The following is a 21503-nucleotide window of genomic DNA, read 5'->3' as shown; positions in this document are numbered from 1 at the left end:
CCAATTCCAGCCCCTTTCCCAAGGCCTCACCCCCGCCTCTTCTCTTCCTCCCTGCAGCTGCGAGTGTGCTGAGGCTCCCTCCTCCTCCCTCCCCTCCTGCCGGCAAGCAGCTGATCCAGCTGATCGGCCGGGGGGGGGGGGGGAGGGAAGAAATGTAGCACACTGGGGAAAGAGGCGGGGGAGGAGCCAGGCTGCTGCTGGCAGAGGCAGCCACGGCTCCGTGGCAGCCAGCAGCATCAAGCTTCTCTGACCCCACAGGAGAGATTGGGGTGCGGAGAAGAGTGGGCGGGGCCCCTTTTGACTGCGGGCCCGGCACCAGTGGCGCCATTGTAAATCCGGTATTGGCCCCCACGAGAGTTTTCGGCAAGTCTTCAGTAGCAGGTTCTTCAGTGCCACCGAACACACCCGAAGCGAGTGAAAGACCCGCTGCTGAAGACCCAGAGCTTCTTCCGCTCCGGGTCTTCGGTGGCAGTTAGCCGGTGATGACTCCATCTGCTCCGGATCTTCGACGGCACTTCGGTGGCGGGTCCTTCACTCGCTCTATGACCTGCTGCCGAAGAAGTGCCCCAAAGACCCAGAGCGGAAGGACCTCTGCCGCCAAAGATCCCAGACCCCCTGAATCCTCTGGGCAGCCCTGGCTGGGAGGCCTCTCTGCAGCAGGGGCTCATCCTCTTCCTTCCATTCCTAGTTGGGGGTCTTTGCATCCCATCACCAGACACATCAGGACTGGACAAACTAGCAGCCTGGGGCCACAGGCAGGCAGCACTGGCAGCACAGGGCTGGCAGGTGCAACTGGGTGGCAGAGCAGCACATGGCAGAGGCCCATGGCTGGAAGTCCCCTTAGTTTGCGCTAGCTACCAGGGCCACCACCCACCCAGTCCACTTCTGCTCTAAACAAATCCCCCAGCCGCTCACCGGCAGCCTCTTGCGTGGGGGAAGAGGGAGACCTGGACTTCGCATCTCCGAGCCCAGCTCAGCCCAGGCCTGGAATTTCTGAAGGGCGAGGCACGGCACTACAGGACCCGCCGCGTCCCCTTAACTCGGCCCTTCTGAGCGCCCGGCCCCGCCCCCTGCGCTCAGACCCTCCGTCGGCTCGACGCACAACAATCCCGCCGCGCAGCGCTACGCAGCAGGATTAACTACGGGGGTCGGGGCTGTAGAGGCGGGGAGCAGCCGCACGGGCGAAGTCTTGATGTCCCCGCTCCCTCCCCCCCCCCGGGCTCTGTGTCCAGCAGCCCCGCCCCTAGCGCGTGCGCCCGGCGGACTCTGCAGCGCCAGCGAGAGGGAGCTGCGCGCTGGGCCTGGGCGGCCTTTCTAGCCGCGCCGCCCGGGTCTCTATGGTGCGCTGCTGCCCCGGAAGCTGCTGGCGGCGGGACGCGCTCCGGCCCCGGCTCCTCGCGGCTGCGGCGCATGGCGGGCACGGCGCTCAAGCGGCTGATGGCCGAGTACAAGCGTGAGTCTGCGGGCAGGGCCGGGCCTTCCCTTCCCTCCCGTGCTGCGGCCCGGGCCTGCGCGGGACAGGGCCTCCAGGCATGGCCCCTGCCGCTGGCCCAGGGCTGGGGAAGTCTCGCCCGGCCCACCGGGCCTCTGTTGAAGCGGGGCAAGGCGAGGCCCCTGGGCGGAGCCGTGTGACACCGCTCCCTGGCGGGCCGCCCGCGGCTGAGGAGCGGCCCCTTCCCTGCCAGGCGGGGAGACCCGGGGGTGCCAAGGCCCCCGGGAGAGGCTGCGGCGAGGGTAGGGTGACCAGATGTCCCTATTTTATAGGGCAGTCCCGATATTTGGGGTATTTTCTTCTATAGGTGCCTATTACCCCCCACCCCCGTCCTGATTTTTCACACTTGCTGTCTGGTCACCCTAGGTGAGGGAGCAAAGACAGTGGGGAAATGGGGTCAAAGTAAACAGCTGCTTTAGCTGCAGTGTGAAAATCATCCTAGTTTTGAGCACGCTCTGCTCCCTTAACCAGGCGAGGCTGGTTGGAGATGTGAACCGTGGGACAAGCTGGAGTTGAGCTCGGGTGGAGCAACGTTGGTATTGTTCACATCTTTCCCATTAGAAGGAGCAATGAGACGTTTACTTCACAGTTTATCCAGAGAAAGCCTCATTGCTTTCTTATGAATGATGCAAGAATCTGACTTCTGCAAATGCTGCAGGAATATGATACTTACATGTGCTGTGATAATTAAATGGCCCCCTTGAAGACTCCATCCTCAACCAGTATATAAAAATCCCAGGACAATTGTGACTAGAAGTCTTTCCTATCTGATAGGAGGCTGACCCCAGACAAATTAGTTGCTTGTCTCAGGCTATCTGTGCTACAGATTACTTTGGTATATCTTATGTCACGCAGGGGTGTGAATAAGCCACCGCCTCCCCTCCCCCCGAGTGATGTAAATTACACTGACCTAAGCGCCAGTGTGGACAGCGCAGTGTTGGTGAGAGAAGTTCCCCAGCCAATTTAGCTACTGCCTCCTGTGGAGGCAGGAATTATTAAGCTGATGGGAGAGTTTTCTCTTGTTAGTTTAGTGCTGTGGCTGCTGTAGTGTAGACCTAGGGCATGGCTACGCTTGCAAATTTAGAGCGCTTTGAGTTAAACCAGCCTTCGTAGAGCATAGTAGGAAAAGCACTGCGGTCTGTCCACACTGATAGCTGCAAGTGCACTGCCGTGTCCACTTTTGCGGCACTTGTAGCGGCATTGGGAGCGGTGCATTGTGGGCAGCTATCCCACAGAGCACCTCTTCCCATTCTGGTGCTGTGGCTTGTGGGAAGAGGGCAGAGGATGTGGGGCATTCTGGGTCCTGTCCCAAAGCCCCGTGATGCATCAGTTTGCATCCCAGCAATCCCTCTGCTTCCATCCACAATTGGCACCATCTTTCAACGTTCTTTGTACTGTGCGCTCTGTCTTCCCTTTCGGTCTGCGGGAATGGAGCCCGAACTGCTGAGGAATATGCTGGCGAGCCTCGCAAGCACATCACGTTTGGTAGGCAAGTTATTCTTTAAGATCGAAAATGACAGCGAGGACTCCGATGATGATATCGATTCGAGTAATGCATACGACACGAGATTGCTTGTGGCATTCATGGACATGCTCACCACCGTGGAACGACGCTTTTGGGCTTGGGAAACAAGCACTGAGTGGTGGGATCACATTGTTATGCAAGTCTGGGATGACGAGCAGTGGCTGCAGAACTTTCGCATGAGAAAAGCCACTTTCATGGGACTGTGTGAGGCGCTCGCCCCCATCCTGCAGTGCAAGGACACGAGATTGAGAGCTGCCCTGACTGTGGAGAAGCGGGTGGCTATTGCAATCTGGAAGCTGGCAACTCCAGACAGCTACCAATTGGTCGTTAACCAGTTTGGAGTAGGGAAGTCGACTGTTGGAATCATGCTGATGCAAGTTTGCAGGGCAATTAATCGCATCCTGCTCAGAAGAACTGTGACTCTGGGTAATGTGCATGACATTGTGGCTGGCTTTGCACAAATGGGTTTTCCTAACTGTGGAGGGGCGATAGATGGAATGCATATTACAATTCTGGTATCAGCCCACCTAGCCTCCGAGTACGTTAATCGGAAGGGCTATTTCTCTATGGTTCTCCAGGCGCTTGTGGATCGCTGTGGGCGTTTCATTGACATTAACCCAGACTGGCCTGAAAAGGTGCATGACGCACGCATCTTTTGGAACACTGGCCTGTTCAGGAACCTGCAAGCTGGGAATTTTTTCCCAGACCAGAAGATCACCATAGGGAAAGTCGAAATGCCCATTGTGATCCTTGGAGACCCCGCTTACCCTTTAATGCTGTGGCTCATGAAACCCTACACAGGGAGCCTTGTCAGCAGCAAGGAGCGGTTCAACAGCAGGCTGAGCCGGTGCAGAATGACTGTGGAGTGTGCATTTGGCTGTTTAAAGGGCCGCTGGCGATCTCTGTCTGGGAAGCTGGACCTGGCCAATAACAGCATCCCCGTGGTTATATCCGTGTGCTGTACCCTCCATAATTGTGAAGGGAAGGGTGAAAGATTCACTCAGGCATGGAACTCAGAGGTTCAACACCTGGAGGCTGAATTTGAACAGCCAGAGAGCAGGACTATTAGAGGGGCCCAGCGCGGGGCTGCAAGGATTAGGGATGCCTTGAAGCAGCAATCTGAGGCTGAAAGCCACCAGTAATGTTTGGTGCCCTGCACGGGAGTGAAGTGCAATGGTACCTATGTGAGTAGTAATCTGTGTTTTCTCCGTATGATACACTGACTTGCAGTGCCTGTTGCTTTCCTGGGCTAAGGTATCTTTTACTTTATGCAATAATAAAGAATGTTTTCAAAGCCAAAAAATCCATTTATCGAAAAGAAACACAACTGCTTGGGAAACAGGGCAAGGAGGTAGGGTGGGGAACGGTACAATCACAGATTTGCGTATGTCCTGTTATCATACTCAGCCTTCCTGTCTGGAGTGCTGTGCAATGAGTGCTGCACTTCTGGATGTTGGGGAAAGTGGGTTGGAGGTGACATGGGGGAACAAGGGAAAGAGTTTTGGGACAAGGGCTTCAGCGGGGGCGGGCGCGGTAGTGCTCCACCTGCATGGCTACGAGCGTGGGGATCGAGTCCGCTTGGCGCTCCATGATGCTTATTAGCCGCTCCGTGCTTTGGTGCTGGCGATCTGCATTCTGCTGTTGGACCCTCCTTTCACTCCCTCGCCACTCCTGCACTTTTTGATGATCTTCAAGCGACTTCCTCTTTGCTTCTACCTCTTCCTGATTCTTTGCAGCCTCTCGGCCGGTGATAACACGGACAGCTGAGATCTCAAGGTTGCATCTGTAAAGGCAAAATGCAACACTTAACAGAGGCAGCATTGTTCACACCAGACAGAGCAATGATTCCCCCGTACTTAAGGAAGGCAAGCACAGTCTACACAATAGCATAATTTACCCTTCCCAAAGCGAGCACACACAACCCCTGGGAGCCCCAAAATGGTGAGTAAGTACAGGATTAAGGGGGACGAATTATTTCATGGCTGTACTGTCCTCTGGGTTTCTGTGCCTTGGGAAGAGCCAACAGCTGCAGAGACCCCTATACTGAACACTGTCCCCAAATTTTCCTCAGGAGTTCATCCTGGAAGATATCTCGCTGCTGAGGGTGATCTGGGAAGCAAGGAAGGGTCTTCTACTACAATGCGGCTCCTGCCCTGGCCCATATGCAGCTTGCCTGTGTGCAGCAATGGTCCCCCTGTTCCTCACAGCACAGTGGTGCGGACATGTTAGCCTGACTGGGACAAGGACCACAGTGGCTCTCCCACGAAACCTGCGCATTGCCCAAGTTCTGGAGGAGACCTTTGAAGAGATCACTGAGGCCGATTACCGCAATGTGAGAGAGCACATCAATGCCCTATTCCGCATGTAGGCATGCAGCCCTAACCCTCCTTGCCCCAAGAGCCTGCACTGAATAACTTCCTTTCCAAAATAAAAGCCGCTTACCGGGAATCTACTCTGGTGTTTGTCCTTCCCCGAGCACTGGCCACCGCGACTGGCTACCTTCCTCCTGGCTTGAGAACAGCTCCTGGCTGCATGCATCTAGGGATGCCGGGGTGTCTTCCTCAGCACCCTCACTCCTGCTTTGCTCCTCCTCCTCCTGCCTTGTTGGACTGGGCTCTGAAGTGTCCATGGTGGTACTTGGAGTGGAGGTGAGGTCATCCCCAAGTATTGCGTCCAGCTCTTTGTAAAAAAGGGCAGGTTGCGAGGACAGCACCGGAGCAGCTGTTTGCCTCATGGGCTTTGCGGTAGGCATTCCGCAGCTACTTCAGTTTAACCCTGGCCCCTTTCCATCATGTTCCTTGATATCTGCCCGAAGGTATCATAATTCCTACGGCTGGAGCGTAGCTGGGACTGGACAGCTTCCTTCCCACAAACACTGATGAGGTCCAGCACTTCACCATTGCTCCATGCTGGGGATCGCCTGGTGCGTGGAGGCATGGTCACCTGGAAAGATTCGCTGAGAGCACTCCACGCCTGATTGAGCAAACAGGAAGGGGATTTTCAAAATTCCCAGAGAATTTAAAGGGTGGGTCTGACGGTTGGTCACCTGAGGGCAGGGCAGTAGAGTTCAAACCGATGATCAGAGTGGCTAGAACAGGCATTGTGAGACACTTCTGGAGGCCAATCAGGGCGCATTAACAGACCGGGGCATCCACACTGGCGTCGCAGTGCTCCAGCGGGGGCGCATCAAATGTTATTCCACTCGCCGAGGTGGAGTACCAGGAGCGCTGTAGCCGTGGAGTCAGAGAGCTCTACATGCCTTGCCAGTGTGGACACGTCATGAGTTAGAGAGCACTGTGCTGCTTTAATGCGCTCTGACTCGCAAGTGTAGCCATGCCCATAGCCTCAGTCCCTTTCATAGTGTGCAGGTATCCATGTCCCAAAGCTGCATGATGACCAGGCACTTATCAGGGCCCTTGTTGGCTCTCAGTGAGGATGAGGATTGTATGGGCATGAAGAGTGAATTACTCTGATCTCTACGGTCTGCTACTTATGGGCAAGGGTGAAGTCTGTTTGCTGCTGATTTTGATGCATCTAACAGTGGTTAAATTGACAGCCCTAGATACCAAAGTTCTCTTGCACGCTTCCGAAGCATTAGATACACTTCCGATCTTGGGCGAGAGGAGGGGAAGGATTAGTCCAGGAGTGGGCAAACTTTTTGGCCTGAGGGCCACATTGAGGTTTTAAAACGGTATAGACGGCCAGGTAGGGAAAGCTGTGCCTCCCCAAGCAGCCTGCCTCCTATCCTCCTCCTCCCACTTCCCACCCCCTGACTGCACCCCTCAGAACCGCCAACCCATCCAACCCCCCTGCTCCTTGTCCCCTGACCGCTCCCTCCTGGGACCCCACTCCCTATCCAACCCCCCTCCCGGGACCCCCTGCCCCTAATTGTCCCCCTGGGACTTCACCTCCTATCCAATCCCCCTGCCCCCCAACCCCTTTTGGAATGTGGCTCTGCGAACATGGACCGAGGACTCAGGAGGAGCAAGGGCAGCCTTGTAGCCGGAGAGTAGCGGCGGTTTTCCCTTTAAAGCGCTGCTTCTCCCCGGCTGGCTGCGCGCCCGCCCGGTGCTCCTCCTGAGTCCTCCGGCTGCATTCGCAGCGCTCCTGCCGCCTGCACCTCCCGCCTGCTCCCCTGAGGCTGCGGGTGAGCCTCCCTCCCTGCTCCCCCCTGCTTCCCTCCGCGGGGGGTGCGCTGGTGCTGAGCTGCCCGATGGCACAGTGAGGTGAGGCTGCAGGGGAGGGGCTGGGGGTAGCCTCCCTGGCCGGGAGCTTAGGGGCCGGCAGGACGGTCCCGCAGGCCGTACTTTGCCCATCCTTGGATTAGTCCTTGCTTGCAATTGGGATCTTAGATGTTCTTCCTTTTAAGTAGCTCTCCTAATTTAAAAAAAATAGAGCTTCTGTTGTCTGAAACGTCTAACTGAACTCTGGTTCATGAAAATATGAACTTAAGAGCATTAAAAAGAGTTGGGCATAATAGGGGTAGGCATTTGTGGCCAGGGTCCCAGGGGAGCCATGCTGCGATTGCTCAATTAGGGCAAACTGCAAAGAATGGTGCAGACAATCCCCCAGACTGGTGGTTATTTCAATACTTAGCTCCACCAAGATAGCAACAAAACACTTCTGTAATACCTTACTGGTTACCCAGAAGCCAAAATGCAGTTCCCTTAAAGCAACCGAGCCTTGGGCTTCCACCCAGACAGCCAAGTCAAATATGATGAGGATTACTGAAAATCTTGTTCATCATATAAAAAGCTCTACCAATCCCAAATGATTGGACATACTACCCATCAAGTTAATGAATATTTCAGACCACACCCAAATACATGCTTACAGCCAGTGCTTTAGTATCTAACATCTAAAGGTTTATTTATTTAAAAAAAAAAAAGGGGGGGGGGAATTAAAATCAAATACACCTCTACCCCAATGTGACCTGATATAACACAAATTCGGTAAAGCAGAGTTCGGGGGGTGGAGGGGGGCTGCGCGCTCTGGCGGATCAAAGCAAGTTCGATATAACGCGGTTCCACCTATAACGCGGTAAGATTTTTTGGCTCCTGAGGACAGCGTTATATTGGGGTAGAGCTGTACATACAATAATTGCAAAGTTCTTGGATTAGGTTTAAAGCAGTGATGGCATAAACTGCTAACTGGTTAAATCTCTGGTTGCTCCCAAATAATTGGAAGGTCCTCAGTACCTTGGTTAAAATGCTCCCATTAGTATAAGTCCATAGTCCAGAGATCAGAGCAGGAAAGAGGCAAAATGGAGATGTTTCCAGGACCTTTTATTGCTTCTGCCATCTGGAGGGAAAATTCATTGTCCCAAACAAAGCCCTTGGCATAGTTTGTGGAAAAATACAAGCACACAAGATGAAGTTTAGTACCACATGGTCTAGTCACATGTCCTTGCATGCTTTGATTGGTCAGGGCAGCCATTACCCATACTCTAGATAGAAGGTCCTCAGGAAAGCCCATTAGGCTTCTTCCATGACCCATTGTGTTCATTGATGGGCCATCATTCGAATGCTCCATTCACAATGTGCTGGCTAGACTAGATGTAAACTGCCTTGTGGGTTTTACCACAGGAGCAAACACATTTGAAATACAGGAACGTAATCAATATTCATAACTTCAGGTACAAAAATAATATATTCATCCAAATAGGATAACCATATTCAGCAAATCATAACTTTTCCATAGATGACATACCGGTACTTTGTTTAAGATTTGCTGTATTTATATAACAATGGTAGCAACAATGGTCATATTTTAATCATATAACATCACAGCATTCTATGTGTATTGTTTGCACAGCTCTGCCAGTACATCTCAGTCATGACCTGCAACATATGGTATTCCAGTTCTGAGTCTTCCTTGAGAAGAGGCTTCCAAACTATAATGGAATGTAGTCTTGTGAACAATTAATGTAATCTACAATAATTAATGTACTGTGCAATGATTTCACCTATGGAGACACAAGCAGAAAAGTTTGGCACACTGTGTGCCCCAGCTTCCCCGACTTTCTAAGTGGTGTAGTTTATTATCAAAACTCTAAGTTTCTCTTGGAAAATTATAACTGTAAGTCTCAAAAAGAACAGGAGTACTTGTGGCACGGTGCCGGAAGTACTCCTGTTCTTTTTGAGGATACAGACTAACACGGCTGCTACCCTGAAAACTGTAAGTCTGACATGTTTGCTCTCCGAGGCATGTAATTGTCAGTCCTTGTAGACCATTAATTGATCTGTCTTCTAACATTTGAACAAACAAAGTAAAACTGCTTATGCAGACAATAACTTTCCTAGCTAGCCTCTTCTTTAATATTTTGTTACAAAAAGCAGAGGTAAATCTAGACCATAAATCCTCTTCACGCCTTTTGCTGGTGTTTTATGCTAATGATGTACAAGTGAACACCCAATTATAGTTGTCCTCTAGTATTTTTCTTTAGCCCGAAATAGTTTTCAAAAGTAAAAATACTGTAAAAGGTTTGTTCATAATCTTAAAGTTAGATCCCCTTATTGTGCTATTCTGCTTTTATTGGATATGGATTATTAGATAACTAGTGTGTAAACTGAAGTTAAGAGTCTCTGCTGCTGGAGAAAGCTTTTTATGAATATATATTTTTCTCACTACTTCCTTTTCTCTGATTTCTCCCCTCTTCCCAATAATTTTTTCCTAATTATGACAAATACCTGTTTCGCGGCTTTTTTTCCCCTAGTGTACTATCTCTGAAATTCTTGCTTTGATTTTTTTTTTTTATTTTGTTTTATTCCCTTGACTTTTTTTATTGAGATCTAGAGAGGTTGCTTATGTTAGTGCATTTGTGTCATAAAAATTAAGGCCTTGATACTTCAAACACCAGCATGCTTATCTTTCTACTGTGAGTGGTTCCCAGGGCCGGCTCCAGGCACAAGCAAAGGAAGCAGGTGCTTGGGGCGGCCAATGGAAAGGGGCGGCACGTCCGGGTCTTCAGCAGCAATTTGGTGGCGGGTCCCTCTTGGAGCGAAGGACCCAACGCCAAATTGCAGCTGAAGAATGAAGCGGGCGGCGCGGTAGAGCTGCCGCTGAAGTGCCGCCAATCGCGGCTTTATCTCCCCCAACCCCCCGCTTCGCTGCTTTGGGCGGCAAAAAAGCTGGAGCCGGGCCTGGTGGTCCCATTCATGTCATAGGGTAGTGAAGTGTGTGCATAAGTGTTTGTAGGATCGGGGCCTTAATCTGATTTTTGTAAAGTAGCAACTTCCCTTCCAGCATCTCTGGTCTTGTAAAAGAAGTTAAATCATTCCTTTTTTCAGTTTAGTCAGTTGTTTGCTAGAATTGGGCAGTTATACTCTAGCTGGTGCTTTATTTACATCTGTACTTAAGGTTGCATGAGCATTTTAATCCTTTGTTTTCAGTTTTTCATAGTGTTCAAGGACTTTAATATGTTGGGCTGAAATTTTTCCAAAAATGGTCTCTGCCTGTATGTGTGTATTTTTTTTTATAGTTTAAGTAAAAAAATTGGTTGTCATTTCTGAATGAGCAAGTAAAAGACAACAACAGCAAACTTTCCCTATTTTTATATGTTGTAAATAAATTCTTGAAACAAATTTTTGAAGAGCTCTATTGGCAAAATGGCTGGGTAGAGAGTTCAGAGTTTTGTATGGCAATGTTCCTTTTTGAGTTCTGGTGGAAATTTATTTGTATTTGGCAGATAGGAGTGTTTCCAAATTGCCTATATATGCAGGTAGGATTTTTCTAAAACCTATATTCTATGCAAAGCTGCAATTATGTGCCCTGGGAAGATGGACATAAAGAAAACTGCCTTGTTAACAGTGTACGTTGAATGAAGCAGAGATCCTGTTCCATTCTCTGCATGTTGGTTTAAGCAGTTACAATTTTTTTGCCTCGTGTGCATGTCTTTCCCTGCTTTGGAAAACTATATCAGCCATTGCCTCCTTGAATCATATGGGCATTGTGTGCCTCAGACTCCTGACTGGCCATTCTGCTAGTGCCAGTCAAATAATTGCAGCTTGCTGCATGGTTGGGCACTAAAGTCAGAAATATCGAGAAGTTAAGTCACCACTAGGCTGACAGGTGAGCTGCTCCCGTTGGTGTGGTTAACCCACCTCTGTGAAAGGTGGTAGCTATGTCTATGAGAGAAGCCTTCCTGTCGACAGTGCTATCTGAATTGCTGGGGGGAGAGAGGGGAGGATGAGAATTTTTTACACCCCTGAGCAATATAGTTATACAGGTGTAAGTTTATAGTGTAGACCTGGCCTAAATGTCCTGGATTTTGTGCCGTGTTAAATCTGAAATTGGTTGAATGTTGTTTTAGAGGAAAAGCATTTTTTTGGTTGAAGCATGTGAGAGTTAGTAGATTGGAATCCTCTTCCCAGGGCTGGTCTAGGCTACAAAGTAAGGTTGGCTTAATTACATTGCTCATGCCGTGTGCGATGTAATTAAACCGACCTAAGCCTTGGCATAGAGACTGGTAGGAATTCTTCTGTCAGTGTAGCTACTGGCTCTTGGAGAGGTGGATTTACTACAGCAGTAGAGGAATCCTTTCCATCTCTGTAGTGTCTTCGCTACAGTGCTACTTTGGTGCTCCTGCTGTAGCGTTTCTAATGTAGACATATCCCCAGCTTTGCCAGTAACGTGCTATATGATCTTAGGCAGCTCTTTACTCTCCTGTGTCTGAATTTCCACATCTGTAAAATGGAGATTCTTTTACATCATTAGAACCGTAGAACTGCAAATAGTCGTGTTTAATGTAAGAAAGTATTTCCTTTAAAAAATTGAGGTGTTTAATCTGTGGAATTTATTACCACTAGATATAATTGAGGTCAAGGGCCTAGTCCAGAGGTGGGCAAACTATGGCTCACAGGCCACATCTGGCCTGCGGGACCATCCTGCCCAGCCCTGGAGCTCCTGGCTGGGGAGCTCCCCTGCTGTTGCCCCTCCCGTCCCCCCCGCAGCCACGCTGCCACACGGGCAGCGCTCTGGGCGGTGGGGCTGCACGCTCCTGTAAGGCAGCACGGCAGCGTGTCTGGCTCCGGCCAGGCAGCGCGGCTGCCAGACATGCTGCTCTGGGTGGCATGGTAAGAGGGTGGGGAGCGCGGGGGTTGGATGAGGGGCAGGGGGTTCCAGGGTGCAGACAGGGAGCGGTTGGATGGGGCAGAGGTTCTGGAGGGGGGCGGTCAGGGGATGAGGAACGGGGGGGGGGGGGTTGGATAGGTGTGGGAGTCCCGGAGGGCCTGTCGGGGCGGGGGTGTGGATAGGGGGCGGGGCAGTCAGGGAGCAGGGGGGGTTGGATGGGGTGGGGTGCCAGGGGGGCAGTTAGGGGTGGGGGAGTCCCAGGAGGGGGGCGGTCAGGGGACAAGGAGCAGGGGGAGCTGGATGGGTCGGGAGGTTTTGAGGGGGGCAGTCGGGGCGGGAAGTGGGAGGGGTCAGATAGGGGGACGGGGGCCAGGCTGTTTGGGGAGGCACAGCTTTCCCTACCAGGCCCTCCATACAGTTTTTCAACGCCGATGTGGCCCTCAGGCCAAAAAGTTTGCCCACCCCGGTCTAGTAGGATTAAGAAAAAAATTAGTCATTTATATGGCAGAGAACATCTACGGTTCCATTAGACAGGATTAAAAAAAACCAGAAGAGATATAAGCCTTTATGCTTCAGGACATAAGCCAATTTCATTTCAGTTGCACACTATTGCACTCTGTTCTTAAAATTGGAAAGAGTCCATCTGGAGCAAAAAGAGAAAAATCCAGCAATGCACTGGACAGGTTGTGATTAGCTGCTGCTGCTCATTAAATAAAGAGAGAAATATTTAGGCAAGGCCCCTGCAGCTGGTTAACATTGTTAGTATCAAAATCACTGCTTTGAAAATGCCCTTCCTTTCCTAAACATAGTATTTGGGGCTTTTCCCTAGTCAGTTACTGAAACTCAATCCCAAGAGAGAGAATGTGTTAAAAAATGTAGGAAATTGCATCATAAAACACTTAAGCTTACCAAGTAGTGATAATGGATTCACTTACCACAAGAGGGAACTGTAATAAATAAGATGGGTGAGTTCAGGATAGAGAATGTTTCTACCATCTCTAATGGAGGCTATAATAGCACGGTGGGTTTGATTGAAATCAGATTGATTTAAATCACTAGTCAGGAAGACTCGATTTAATCATGGATTTCTTTATAAAAGTGCATTCTTGTTGGTTGTTCTAACCTTAACACATATTCTTCACAACTCAGAGATAGATGTAGGTTTCATTTTTAGAAGATACACACTATACACTTTTAAAGTGATTTATTTTGAAAACTTTTCAGATTAGTTTTACAGCTATATCAGAAAATTAATGATTATTTGGTTATTTCATTTACCAAAGTTAATTGAAGCAGATATTAAGTCACTGGGAGGTGAACTATCTCCAGTTCAACAGGTTAATCATTAATATTTGGAGGATTTTCTTGCCATGTTGTATTAGGAGGAGAACATCACCAGACAGACATTTCAATTGTTTTATTTAACTAAAACAACAACGTTATGTATTCTGGATTTTTTTCTTCAACAGCAAACATAATATTTTAACTAAACAAGCTTATGAATTTTTGAATTTAGTTAAACTTTCAAGTTTTTTAAAATCAGGTTTATTTTTGTTAAAATTGTTTTTAACTAAAATAGTTAAATTAAATAAAACAAAAACAAAAATTAAATTGACTATGTCAGCCAGGTCAACATGAGAAACTTGAAATATTGGCTTCTGCAGCTAACTCAGTCATCTTCACCTCCATTTTCCTGTTTGTTCATAATCTGGAAAAGAAAAACAAGCTTTCCTGCTTTTTCAGGTCCCAAACAATTTATCAGTTTGGAATGAATTAGTCCAAAGGAAGAAAATATTCTTTCTACATTGGCAGAAGAAGCTACTGCTGTTAAAAGTGAGATTATCACTTCTACAGTCTCTGAATCCAAGTGCTTAAGTGACTTCCACCAGTTCACAGGTGTGACTTTCTTTAAAACATCATCAGCAAACATATATTTCTTGAATGGTTCACCCTTAGCCTGAAGTTTATTATAGTTGGCATTATGGAGGGCTGATTGCTGGATGTCCATGTCATAGCCAACTCCTCTTCTTCATCAGTTAAGGTTTGACCCTGGTGCCAAGTATTGAGAATATTTGCAAGAAAATGAGCTGAAGATAGTGCTTGTCCCAGTCGTTTTTTTTTTCATGTTTGAAATTTAACTCTGTCATTGCATATTTCTCTTTTTAAGATCTCACTCAGTTCCTTCCAAATTTCAACAGAGTCAGCAAAAAAACAGCTATTTCCCTGCATTTTGTTCAAGGCTACAGAAATAGGCTTCAGGGTACTCAGCATGTGTTCAACATTTCTCTTAAGCCCAATGTTGAGAACTTTGGCTGTGACAGTGCCATCTATTTTTTCACAATTTTGTTCACAATTTTGTTCACAAACTGTCATGAGATTAGGCCAGTTCTTGATATAGTGCTCAAAACAGTCTACTATTGAGTTCTAGCGCACGTCTTGTGGGAGAGTTAGCTTGGTTCCTCCCACTTTTTTCAGAGCAGCTGCTGCAAAGTGGTTGTTACGGAAGTATTTTGTAATTTCAACAACATTAGCCTTTATTTCTGGAACACTGAAGCCTTTGGCTAGGAGCTGCATCAAATGAACACTGCAACCATATGTTATTAGCTTGGGACTCTCTTCACTCTCTCCTAATTTTTTTCTCACCTTGGATACATTTGCAGCATTGTCTGTGACCAAGCTGCATACTAGACATTTGATTTTTTTTTTCAGAGTTTGTTCTAGCTTTTACTGCTACTTCTTGTAAGTATTCTGCTGTTGTGTGCATTTCCTCATGTATCAGTTGTTTCTGTAAGGAATTCATTCCCTTCTTCTGTTGTCACACAAGCACATATAACAGGATCATTGTGGACATTGCTCCACCCATCAAGACTCAGGTTAACAATTTTACCCTCTAGACCTTTTGCACACTGCTCGATTTCTCTTTCATACACTTTATCCAGCAATTTGCCTGCGACATCTGCTCTGTTGGGTGGACTGTATCCTGGTTTTAATGACTGAACCATGTTAATGAAGTGTAGGTTCACAATCATACAGAAAGGAGAGTTTGTTGCAGAAACAAACCGGGCAATTTTTTCATCAATTACCTCTTTTTGTAATCTGCTGGTTTTTATCACAAACTTATCTATGGTTGTTTCTGGATGATGGAGATTTTTTTTTCTTTGAGAACTGCAAGACTAAGCATCTCTGATGGTATCTTCTAGACTGAGCACTGAGTCCCACTGGGTAAATAAAAAGATTAACCTAAATAATCTATACAGAAGCCCCAGAAAGCCCATAAAATCGGGTCCCTAATCCATGAACTATTAAAACTCATTTACAAAACTTTTTTCTTAATCATTACATGAATATATTCTCATACTATAGAATTAGAATTTATAATCCCTATTCCATGATGAGAATATCTTTGAGCTATAATGTATCTTAATTAAAACTATCTTTAGATAGGATTTTTCCTCAAAAAGCATTTTATCAAAAAAATCTGATTATAAAAAAACTTTTTTTTAAATAAAAAAAAATCGGAATTGATTTTTATCCACCATGTATAATAGTGAATAATATTTGCTATATAACAGCTAAGTATCCTCATCCATAGGTCTCAGAACTTTGCAAAGGAAAGTAAGCATCGTTGTCCCTATTTTACATATGGGGAAACTAAGAGATGGAGGGAGTGACTTGCCCAAAGTCACATAATAGGGCTATAACAACACTGAATACAACAATAGGGAAATGGCAGAGTGGGAAATAGAATCGGGTAATAGAATTGGGTTTCCTGAATCTCAGACCAGAGTCCTATCATTTGCCTGCACTAAGGGGAGAAGATGTATTTCCCAAGTAGTCTGTCTTTAATAGTTTTGCATACCTTCAAATTAATTGATAAATGTGTTATAAAGTTTTCAGAAGGTGTATTGTTCAGCAGATCATTTAAGAACATAATCAGGCCTGATTAAAATGCAGATTCTTGGTATGTTTGTATGCTCGCTATAGTTAAGTCAAGGCTTATTTGGACCATAACTATTTTATACCTAATAAAATAAACCTTTTCTAAAAACTTGGGCATTCGCAACATGCATTAGTGGTCATTGTGTGCACCATAAATGTTCAGTGGAGACACTGTACTTGCATATGAATAGATCTTTTAAATGGGATGGTTAATTCATTCTAAGCTTAAAAACGAATTAGAAAATCTTAACTCTTAACACAAACAAAACTTAAAAGAGTGCATAAATGGTTCCAGGGATTAGTAATGGGTTATGGAGCCTTCTGCCTCTGGCTGCAGTGGGTAGTGATAAGATAAAATACAAAATTATGGGCTTGTGTTTTTACAAAACCTGCATTTGGGATCTTGTTCAAGCTGTGTCCTTTTAAAATCACGTACTTCCGATTGCGATCTTTCTTTTTAGTCCACTTCAGTTCTGATGTAATTTTAACAGCTAATGCTTCACAAGCTAACATTGGAACAGCCATTCAGCGTCAGTCCAATGATCCATCTAGCCCAGTATGCTGTCTTCTGACAATGGCCAATACCAGGTACTTCAGAGGGAATTAACAGCACAGGTAATCGTAAAGTGATCCTTCTCCTATCAGCCATTCCCAGCTTCTGGCAAACAGGCTAGGGACACCCTCCCTGCCCATCCTGGCTAATAACCATTGATGGACCTATCTTCCATGAACTTATCTAGTTCTTTTTTGAACCCTGTTATAGTCTTGGCCTTCACAACATCCTCTGGCAAAGAGTTCCATAGGTTAACAGTGAGTTGTGTGAAGAAATACTTCCTTTTGTTTGTTTTAAACCTGCTGCCTATTAATTTCATTAGGTGACCCCCTAGTTCTTGTATAATAAGGAGGAGTAAATAGCACTTCCTTATTTACTTTCTCCACACCAGTCATAATTTTATAGACCGCTATCATATCCCCTCTTAGTCATCTCTTTTCCAAGCTAAAAAGTTAGTCTTAATAATCTCTCCTCAATGGAAGCTGTTCCATACCTCTAATCATTTTTGTTGTACTTTTCTGTACCTTTTCCAATTTTTTTGAGATGGGGCGACCAAATCTGCACTCAGTATTCAAGATGTCGGCATACCATGGATTTATATAGAGGCAATATGATATTTGCTAGAGATTAATGCTGTATAGCATTTGAAAGCTGGGATTCCCAAATGGCCTTTAAATGGTATAAACTCTAGCAGTATGAGAGAGAATCCTGGAAGGGCAAAAGAGGGGTACCCCCTCCCCCAAAAATAATCAACAGAAAATGGCTGTCAGCATGATGTGTGTTCAAGATCCTGCAGTTACCTCCTTTAGGACTATGTAGGCCTGACCCCACACAGCTGCCTTGTGCTTGCTGCCCTAATGTGGTGCACACCCATTTCTGTTGAGAGGGGGAAGGACAGAGCCTAGCCAGGTGAGGTAAAGGGTTGACTCTGCATCTTCATAAATACCTTATTTTGTCCCATAGGATTTCACCCTCACTATCCCCAGTGTTGGTATAGTTTTCTTTGGGGTAGGAGGGCTATACAGTGCATCCTTCACAACTCCTTTCATAGCTATTAACTCCTAACTAGGCCCTGACTGAGCAACAGAAGTCTCATTCGCCGCTCTGTCAGCATAGAGACTGAGATCTGAACACTGCTCTCCCTTTCAGAAGTGGAAAATCCCACCTAGAAGGATGCATGTGATTGTGGGAAATATCAAAAGTATTCTGATGTTGAGTTGATAGGCTCAGAGCTTCCACAGGCCATGTATAATACCATACATTGGTGATGTCGTTTACCAGCTTGACATTGAACTGTACTTGGCAAGACAAAGAGAAATAATTCTTTGAACCCCTTGGCTTGACTCTTCCCCTTTGAATCCTATTCCTTAATGGCTTTCATTGTATTGTTTTTTACGCAGAGAGCTGGCAGACTAGAGAGCCTCTTTTGTGAATTCGTCTTCCAAGTGTACCACAGGGCTAAAATAATTCAAAAGACTGTGTTTCAGTGTATTCCTAAGCTTTTCAACTCAAATCAGGATAGCTCGCTACGAAGTTTTTATTCTCATCAGAAATTACTGTATATACTCGTTCGTTAGCCCGTTCGTTTATAAGTCGACCCCCCGCCCCCCAAGATGGTTAGGTAAAAATAGCAAGAACTATGACCCTTTCATAAGCTGACCCTATATTTCAGGGGTTGGCAAACTTTGCCTCCTGGCCCATTAGGGTAAGCCTCTAGCAGGTCTGGACGTTTTGTTTAGCTGGAGAGTTCACAGGCATGGAGCCCCTCAGCTCCCAGTGGCTGCGGTTTGCCATTCTCAGCCAATGGGAGCTGCAGGAAGGAGTAAAGTCTTTCCCTGTTCATTGAACTTTGGTAGCTCTGTGTGCTGATTCAGAATATCCCACCCTCAAAAAGGGTGCATGTTTTCTGTGTTTGTGTGGAGCAGTGGTTTTTCCCCTTATAGTTCAAATTGTTGTGTATTGGCCTTTCAGGAAAAGTTTTAAAGCCAGGTTGGCTAGAAAGTCAGTGATTGTGTTAGTTCATGAAGTGGTTTAGTTCTGTGAGCTCGATGTGTTGGTATTTCTTCTCTGGAAGGCTCAACTGATGAGGAAAGTAGACAACCAGTAGGAGGAATTGGAACATTCCCAAGTTTTTCCAGATGTCTGATTGGCTGTTACTGCTTGTCAGGAATTAGCATGCTGAGCTACAGCAATCCAATTGATAGGTTAAATGTCTTATACTTTGAATTTTCAGTAATATAAAGAACCTAATATATCAGTAACAATCTTCTTTTAATTCTGAATTTTAGAGTTAACCCTGAATCCACCAGAAGGAATAGTAGCAGGTAAGGCGCTATATAGAACTCATGTGATGTAGGTATGTGGCATTGACTGTTGTTCGTAAAGCAATGATGTATCTTTCTTTTTTTTTTTTAAATAGGGCCTATGAATGAAGAAAACTTCTTTGAATGGGAAGCCTTGATCATGTGAGTTGATACTCCTTTGGAGCTAAACTTCATCTTACATTTAACTTTTTGGATTAGCTTGTCAGAAAGGAGAGCATTAATACAGAAAATCTTAATTCAGTCTTGTATATTCTTGCGTAAAAGAGAACTCCATGCAATCTGCTCAGTCTGTAGTCACAGGGGGAAGTTGGGAACCTCTCTGCCATCAGACCATGATGTGTATTTGAAAATAGATCACTTGCATTTGAGTCATTTTATGCTGATGGTCATATTATTGAAGGAATAATAAAAGTTTGTGATGCTGGCCCAGTGAAGTAGTGTGCTGGGTGTAGTGGCATACCCCAAGGATCACTGCTGGCACCACATCAACTTAATGTGTACATAAATACGTAAGTTGGAAAACAGAATGAGTTGACTGATTTGCAGACTGTGAAAACCGGTAACTAAATTCAACAAAATAGGGACAGATTTCTCACATTATAAGCAGAAGAAAACTGACAGTTTGCCAATGTTACATCTGTTTTCCTTTTGTCTCCAAAATTAATTTTCTTTTTGCCCCCTCCAGCACTTAACCAAAGTGCCAGAATGATTTGGCAAGCTCCACATTTACTGTTACGGAGTCTGAAGAAAAATCTAAAGGGGTCTTAAAACTCTGGTCAAGCTAGTAGACCTAAAGTATTGGCCAAGTATGTTTCTGTGTACAAGGAGCTGAATGGAAAGTCCCCAAAACAGAACAATGGCTTTCTGTGTATAAGGAGGCAGAACAATTTGCAATAGCCAAGCTTAAGAAATGTATAACCGCAATAGTACTGTTAGAAAAAACAAACCACAAAAAAAAAAAGACTGTAAATAACAACAGGAAAGGCCAAATAAGGAAATATGATTATTCTTTTTGCTTTTAACCTGTATTGATTTTGCAGTGTATTCCAAATAAGGTAATTAAGACAAAAGTATGTGTAATTTGTTTGTGGTTTTAAGCTTTAAAAGCTTGTGTGTTCCTTGAATCTGGGGGCAGCTCCAATAGCTGTCACCCCCTGTGTGCTTGTATTCAATAAAGGAAGCCTCATGCTTCTTCTGATCCAAACACAACGCCAGGTCGTTTTTCCACGACTGAAGCATACAGGATCGATAGGCATTGTCTATAAAACATATAGATGCTTACTTAGGGCATGTCTATACTTGCCATTTAAAGCGGGAAAAAGTCCCTTTTTTGCACAAAAGCCATGGGAGCATCTGCACTTGCCAATGACTTTTTGCAGTGAAACTCAGAAGTTTCACTGCAAAAAGAAAACCACCTCCACAAGAGGCATATAGCTCTTACTGGTGATGCTTTTGCAGTGATGTGCAAGTGAAGACACGTTCTTCCTGTTTATACAGCTTTTAGCCTCCAGAGGATATCCCACCATGCCTAAGTGACCACTCTGGCCAGTAGCACTGCTGCTTTGATGCCAGGTAAACAGATATCCACCCGTCCCCCTGTAAAGCCCCCGGAACTTTGAAACTCCCTGTCCTGTTTTCTTGGCAAGTGCTCACTTATCTGGCCAGGTGACAATGCCTGCTCCGCGAGCAAAGGGTCCCCTGCATGGAGCAATGCTGAGCTACTGGAGCTTATCAGTGTTTGGGGAGCGGAGGCTGTGCAGGGACCCAGGATGCCACGCAATCACCCCCTCTTCCCACAAGACCCATCGTCAAACTGGAGAGAGCTGCACTCTGGGATAGCTGCCCTAGAGCGCTGCTCTCATTAGCAATGGAAGTGCTGCTAATGTAAACACTCTGTGACGCCTCAGGAATTAAGTGAGTACACAAACCAGCGCTTTACTTTCACCGGTTCCCTATCACCAGTGAAACTTACAGTGCAAAAACTGCAAGTGTAGACATACCCGTAGCTTTCTGGGAGGAGCTCAGATAATATGGGGGTAGGCATGGTGTAATCAACACCTTAAACTTTATGCAGAAGTCAGTGGGTAGCCCATGAAGATCACATGGCACAGATGTAATATGCTGCGTGTGGAAAGCTGCTCTGTAGGCAGGCTGCCTTGTCTAGCAATGGCTGCGGTTTTGGGATGGTATGCAGGTGTAGTCTGTACAAAGCATGTTGTAATAGTCCAATCTGGAGTTGACAAAGGATGGTTAGGCATAGTGAGGCCTTACATCTGAAAGGAAAGGATGCATTTTCTTGCCAATCATGTGAGAGGCTTATAACTTTTAACTCCCTTGTGGTGTAACTAGGGATGTAAATATCAGTTTTAAAAAGTTAACTGGTTAACCGTTAACTCAAGGGGTGACTTCCCTTTCCCCTACCTTAATCATAGCCAAGAGGGCCAGGTAGCACTCTTGACACGGCACCTTGACAGCATTGGAGAAGCGGGCATATAGCAGGGCAGGCCACTCCCGCATCTAGACATGTAATGGTAAGATGAGAGCTCTGAACTTTCAGGGAGAGATGTCCCACATGGAGAGTAGTGGTATGAAACTTAC

At 46.3% G+C, this 21503-nt stretch overlaps 1 protein-coding gene across 3 annotated transcripts in view; it reads left to right on the top strand.

The window, feature by feature from the left end:
- Nucleotides 1-1247: 1247 nt before the first annotated feature.
- The window catches only part of UBE2G2 (ubiquitin conjugating enzyme E2 G2), a 40190-nt gene continuing 19934 nt past the window's right edge, over nucleotides 1248-21503 (top strand). The window contains exons 1-3 of one of the 3 annotated variants that reach the window (XM_054038957.1): nucleotides 1248-1453; nucleotides 18870-18905; nucleotides 19001-19046. In XM_054038957.1, coding sequence (XP_053894932.1) covers nucleotides 1411-1453; nucleotides 18870-18905; nucleotides 19001-19046 — 125 coding nt within the window. In that variant the 5' untranslated portion in view covers nucleotides 1248-1410. Of the gene's footprint in view, nucleotides 1454-1501; nucleotides 1735-18869; nucleotides 18906-19000; nucleotides 19047-21503 lie in introns of those variants that run through there. The other 2 variants (XM_054038959.1, XM_054038958.1) reach the window with 2 other exon arrangements.

Source organism: Malaclemys terrapin, chromosome 9 (genome assembly GCF_027887155.1).
Source record: "Malaclemys terrapin pileata isolate rMalTer1 chromosome 9, rMalTer1.hap1, whole genome shotgun sequence".
Classification (NCBI taxonomy): domain Eukaryota; kingdom Metazoa; phylum Chordata; order Testudines; family Emydidae; genus Malaclemys; species Malaclemys terrapin.
Note: the sequence above shows the minus strand (reverse complement) of the source record. Positions and strands in the feature narration are given on the sequence as shown.